The sequence below is a fragment of the Microcebus murinus genome, chromosome 15 (assembly GCF_040939455.1).
Source record: "Microcebus murinus isolate Inina chromosome 15, M.murinus_Inina_mat1.0, whole genome shotgun sequence".
Classification (NCBI taxonomy): Eukaryota; Metazoa; Chordata; class Mammalia; order Primates; family Cheirogaleidae; genus Microcebus; species Microcebus murinus.
Window position 1 is genome coordinate 64,364,650 of NC_134118.1, and position 5,720 is coordinate 64,370,369.

At 43.6% G+C, this 5,720-nt stretch overlaps 1 protein-coding gene across 3 annotated transcripts; it reads right to left on the reverse strand.

Annotated features, from left to right (window-relative positions):
- Positions 1–773: 773 nt before the first annotated feature.
- Positions 774–4,277, reverse strand: CDKN2AIP (CDKN2A interacting protein). Of its 3 annotated transcripts, XM_020280235.2 has the most exons (4): positions 3,625–4,277; positions 3,037–3,167; positions 2,364–2,626; positions 774–914 (listed from the first exon to the last, which is right to left on the reverse strand). In XM_020280235.2, the coding sequence occupies exons 1-4, from the start codon at positions 3,894–3,896 to the stop codon at positions 873–875; spliced, it is 708 nt and encodes a 235-aa protein (XP_020135824.2). In that variant the 5' UTR covers positions 3,897–4,277; the 3' UTR covers positions 774–872. The 3 variants fall into 3 exon arrangements, with proteins under 3 accessions (XP_020135824.2, XP_012640444.2, XP_020135825.1); XM_012784990.3 differs by having other exon boundaries at positions 774–2,626; positions 3,625–4,272; XM_020280236.2 differs by lacking the exon at positions 774–914 and having other exon boundaries at positions 2,494–2,626; positions 3,068–3,167; positions 3,625–4,272.
- Between the last annotated feature and the right edge of the window lie 1,443 nt (positions 4,278–5,720).

The window sequence follows — 5,720 nt, forward strand, 5'->3', positions numbered from 1 at the left end:
GGCCTGTAAGAGGCCATTTCTTTTCTCTGTACATTATCACTATTAGTGCTCAATGTGCAGCATCTAAAAATAGCATCTAAAAAGCCAGAAGGCCACAAAGGTAACAAATCATCCTGGGCCAGTTTGAAGAAAAATACACAGAATATATCGCAATAGAGAAATAGAGTCACCTAAGACACAGAAACAAAATTCCATCTCTAACAAATGCAATTCAATTGAACAGGCTCATTAAAGAGTTGAATGTGGCTGTCTATTCTTCCCAGTAGTACTCCATGAGATTTGTAAATACAAAAACCATCAAGTTCTAGATTTGAAAATTGTAACTTGCCTACCCATAAAAACTTGTATTATCACTATGAAAAATTACCTGGTTAGCACTGTGGGAAACTTAAAAAAAATAGAAAAAAAAAAAAAATTACCTGGTTGTAATTGACAATGACAAGTAGTGGGAAGCCTTTTGCAGGTATTGGTTCTGACTTAGGAGGGAAGAAAAACACAACTTCTTGAAAAGGTAAAATAGCTTAAAGCATTTAATATCTAAACAAATCAATCTGTTAATAGTAGTCACAAAATATGCTTAGTATAGAAACCCACATTTATATCCTTTAAGAAAAAGTGTAAATTGTATTCCACCGAAAACATAAATTAACCCACTTAAAGAATCTGCAGCGGTCAAAATCATGGTGAATTTTTAACAACTTCAGAATAAAATAACAATTACGTACTTTATACTTGCTTTATATCTAAAAAATGCTTACAACTTCTCATAAAAATAGTCTGAGGCAACTATTTTTTCTTTTATTTTTTAACAGACATGTTCAACATTATGGGCAACATTTTTAAAACCTTAGGCTTCACAGACTTTCAGACATTCAAATACTGTGGTCCCTTTTCTTTGATGTGGTTTTACTCAGCTAGGAAAAAAAGTATGGTAGACAACTTAATACATTTTCACCAAATTGAAAGTAGTACAAAAATTTTAAGACTCTACAGGACTACACATCGTACCTAATGTATCATTAAAAATAGAAGACAGTATTTTCTTCAGCAAATAAAACAGCATACTGGTATGCTGTTAATGCACACCTTTTAATGTATACTGTCATTCATAAATTATTTACAATTTCTACTGTGAAGAGAACCAGAATGTAAATTTTCTGCAAAACTGGAAAAATGCAATACAAAATTTGTGAAAGCCTGTGTTTTATACTGTACAAAAGTAAGCCAGTTTTTCTCTTCAAATGCCAGACACTGTAAGCAGTGATATTTTGGACATATTATAGTAACTCTTGAGGATGTTTTAATGCTGGAGGTAAGTTTACAGGCCTTGATTCTTCATCAAGGAGAACTAGATCTTCTATTTCAGTGCCTCTGTATTTCCTTTTACATATTTTTACCACCACCTTTTTCTTGAGAAATAATTTTAATGCTTCTCTTGACGCAACTGCTTTTGCATTTTCTTTGCTTTTTCCACAGCCAGTGCCCAAATACACAGACTTGCACCTCAATTCACAAACAATACTTTCTTGAGAGCTCTTATTTTGAGGCAGATCTGCCAGTTCTTTTAGTGGGACAAAAAACACATCCAGTGTTGCTTTCAGAGCCTCGATGGCTGCATTTAGCAGCTCTCCATGATTCACATTGGGACTAAAGCCACCAACAGCTACCAACTTCCATGCCACCGTTTTATACAGTCTATTGAAGAAAGGTTGCTTCTGTTTCACATCTTCATTGGTTAACTTGCAACAAGAGAATTTGACAGAACTCTCACTTGACTGTGAAGTACTTTTAGAAGGCAACTGTGAGGTGCTAGTCTGAGAACTACTCTTAGAAGCCAACTGGGACACACTTGCTAAGGAAGTGCTTTTGGAAACCAGAGATCCACTGGTCTGGGAGCTGCTCTTGGAAGCTAATAGTGATGCAGCTACCTGGGAAGTGCTCTTGGAAGATAACAGTGATGTATTTGTTGAGGAGCTGCTCTTGGGAGTCAGTAAGGATGTGCCTGATGAGGAACTGTTTTTAGAAACTGATGATGAAACACCTGCCTCTGAACTAGTTTTAGAAGGTAACCCACTTGAAGTTGTCTCTGAACTAGATTTAGAAGACAACAATGGCAACTCTACTTCTGAGCTTCCTGAGGAGCCCAACAAGGGCACCTCAATCTCTGAGCTACTTTGAGAAGCTGCTACTGAAGAGCCTTCCAAAGCACTCTTTTTAGGTGATCCACTTTGTTGTCTGGAATCAGTGGATTGGGTCATGTGACTATTCACACTGGACTTCAGTAATGAAGAAACAAATGATGCTGAGCCATGTTTGTCTGGAGCTTCTGATTCAGAAGCTTTTCCAGATCCAGCTGTTGTTACCTGAGAGGACATGCTGCTGCTGCTTTGGCTGGAAACGGATGGGTCTCCATCGCTTGTAGAGCTATTCTGACTGGAAATGCCAGAGCTCCGGGTTGAGTTTCCACTGCTCTCTGATTTGGTGGACGACCCCATACATGTAGAGCTGTTCTCCTGCTGAGCTGATGCTCGGTCTGTCTTGGCAGAAATTTTTGTATGATCTTGCTCAACTGCCGAATTGTTTTTTCCTTCTAAGGCTCGTTTTTTGGATGGCTCTTCTACCCCTTCTAAAAAGAAGAAAAACACAGCTTTGTGACTAAGAATACCTCATACGTCTCAGTTGACAAGACATATACATATTAAAATAAAGGCACGTGGTGAAAATATTTTAGAACCAGTAGTTTCTTTAAAAAGCATGGAATACATTAATTTCTTAAAACAGTGATCATTAATTTCTAATATTAAAAAATCAACAGCATCAGGCAACACTGGACACTTCAAAATCTAAAGCAATCAAAAGAAATTATCAAATTCAGAGCCTGAAACACACAAACACAGTTTAAATTTAACATTCCAACTTGATTAATAACATTATAAAAATTCTGGCTTGTTAAAAAATTAGTAATACAATAATTCCTAATTATATCAAACTTATGTTCTAAACTCCTATGTATGTTCACATCTATGATCTGCTAACCATTGCTACTCGATATCCCTCTTTTCTTCACCTTGGCAACCAGTTCGTCTCTTGTGGTATGGATTGGAGCATCTGTCACTTTGATGCCTTCAGACATACTAAGTATTTTATCCATAACTTTTTGAGGGTATCTGAAAAAGAAGGAAAAGTCACTTTAAAAAAGTGGTTTTTTTTTCTAAGCTACTTGTGGTGTGCAAAAACAGGCCAAAGGAACTGCATTTCCTGGTTGCAATCAAGACAGTGTACCAACCGCCAAGAACTATTTCCTGGAACCCCACAAACAAATGCTCCAGGGTCTGGGAGGCTGGGCACCTCCTTACTAGTATTTAAATCTAGCGTCCAACCTCAAGAGCGTTGTCAGCTTAACGACAACAACTCTATTAGCAGCCCCCCACGCAACGGGAGCACGTACGGGCAAAGTGTTAATCATGTCTGCTTCTCACAGAGACGCCCTTCTCACCCTTAGAGGGCAGCGGTCTTGCAGATTCCCGCGCTGCACAATTTCCCCTCCCCGCTGACGGCTCCGGGCCCCAGGCCAGGGCGGAAGACCAAACGGGGAGGCCTGGCTAGGGACGCTTCCCTACTCACCGGCACCCGAGGAAGACGTGGTTTGCCCACGCCATGGAAAAGGAGATGAGCTGCTGCAGTTGTCGATTGCGGGACCCGCTCTCGGCGTCAGCAGCTTCATCCGTGTTAGCCGAGGCAGCGCCGCCAATGGGGGCGAGGTCCCCGGCGTTGCGGAGCAAAAACTCCCGGCGGTGGCGCCAGTGTTTGTCAGTCTCGCCCTCGCAGCGCAGAGCCTCCACCCAGGCGGCCGCCCGCGGGTTCTGGCTCAGGAACTCCGACACCTCCTGCGCCATGTTGGGCCTGCAGAACGCGGCGGCCGCGAGCAGACGCTGCACCGGGCGATAGGAGGGGAGCGCGGCGGCGAGCGGCCCTGTCACTGCGGCCTGCACCGGCAGCCCTCCAGAGAACGCCCCTCCGGAGGCACAAACACCAAACAACAGCGCGCAGAGCAGCAGAACCGCCCACTTCCGTCCGCCGCTGGCTTCTTCCCTTTTATAACCTCGCCGCCGCCGCGCGCCCGCGCGTCCTTCCGGCGCGAGCCGGCGCTCCCAGGACGCTTTGCGGCGCCGGAGTCGCGACGCCGCGGCCCTGTCAGGCTGCGGAAGGGAGCCCGTGGGGGAGGGGAGGGGAGGGCACGGCAGGGAGGGGCGCCGGGCGCCTCCCGCCCCGCGAGGGAGGGCCGCAAGTGGGGCTGCCCGGGGAAGCCGGAAGCTTGGCGGGCGCCTGAGCGTTCCGGCTGCGCTTTGTGACGACGCGCGCTCCGGGCCCGCCGCGGCGCCGGGAGGAGAGGCGAGGAAGCGCGGGCCCGGGCGCGGAGGCTGCTGGGCCGGGGCGGGCAAAGACCGCGAGGGCTGCGTCCCGCTAGACTTTGCGCCGCGACCAGCGCGAGGTCTCTGGGTCTCTGCCCTGAGACGCCTGTGTCTGAGCGGGGCCGGAGTAAACAAAAGCTGGCCTCCATGTTTTGGTTATGTCAGCAAACGGCCTCTCGCGTCGCTTTGAATGCAGACAAGCGAAGCATTCGGAGGCCGCCCTGGTCTCAGAGAGCTTTTAAGAATGTGGGGATGCCTATTAACAATAATGAAAATAACAAGGTTAAACGATTAATCCAGTTCCACGTTGCTGTGTGGAGTGCCGTCTTTGAAGCTAGTCTTTGCCCAGCCAGGGTCGGGTTGGGTTTCTGCGGTTTCTTAGGTCTCTAGTTCAACCCAGGCAGTACCTGCTTCCTCTAACTTTCGGTTTTGGTCAGTAACAGCAGAACTCTGCACCCATTACGTTCTGTATCTGTAGTATTTCCTTAAATTAACAAACAACGTTACTTCAACTGGGCAAATAGAGTCGGAGTGGATGTGCCTGTTTTATCTGTATGCGCTAAATCTCTCCCTCTTAGAGCTATTCTTTTTCCTTCCATTTTTTTCCGCTTTACAATTTCCGCAGTCACAAAGTGTACTATTACTGCCAGCTTGCTTGTTAGGTTTCCAACTCCAGGTAGATGTATAGTCTAAGATTAATAAATTTGAATAAGTTAAATGATAATGCTAAATTATGAAATTAAATTTTTTTCCTTTCAGATATTTGTAGACTTTGATATAAAAATGCTTGAACCAGAATAATCAAGCAAAAAAAGGTTACTTTAGATAAGATCAGATAATGGATAACAAAAAAACATGTAGTTTATATACATGCTGGAACAATCAAAATCCGGGTATTATGTAAAAACAATATTGCCCACCTTCCTGCCATGCCAAAAGAAACTGCATAAAAACAGAGGCACAAAGAAATTTTGAACCTTGGGATTTTGCTTCTAGTTTTGCTATTCTTTTCTCCTTTTCAGAGTTAATTGCTTAAAATTTAGAAGGATGAAAGGATTGCAGAAATCTGTCTATGTGAAAGATTAAGAAATCTTACAGTCTGTCATGAATTCTTCGTTAAGGGGGCCATAGCAACTAAAAGAATCTATGATTACCTACCTTGATGATATTTGGAATTTCAAAATCTTAAAGTTATAATAAAAGTAACATAGTCTGAAAGCTGGAGTACTACTTATTTGCAAAAGGTAGGTGCTTGACTGAAAAGGTAAATGTATTTTTTTTTTATTCTTAAAAAGTCGACTATGCATA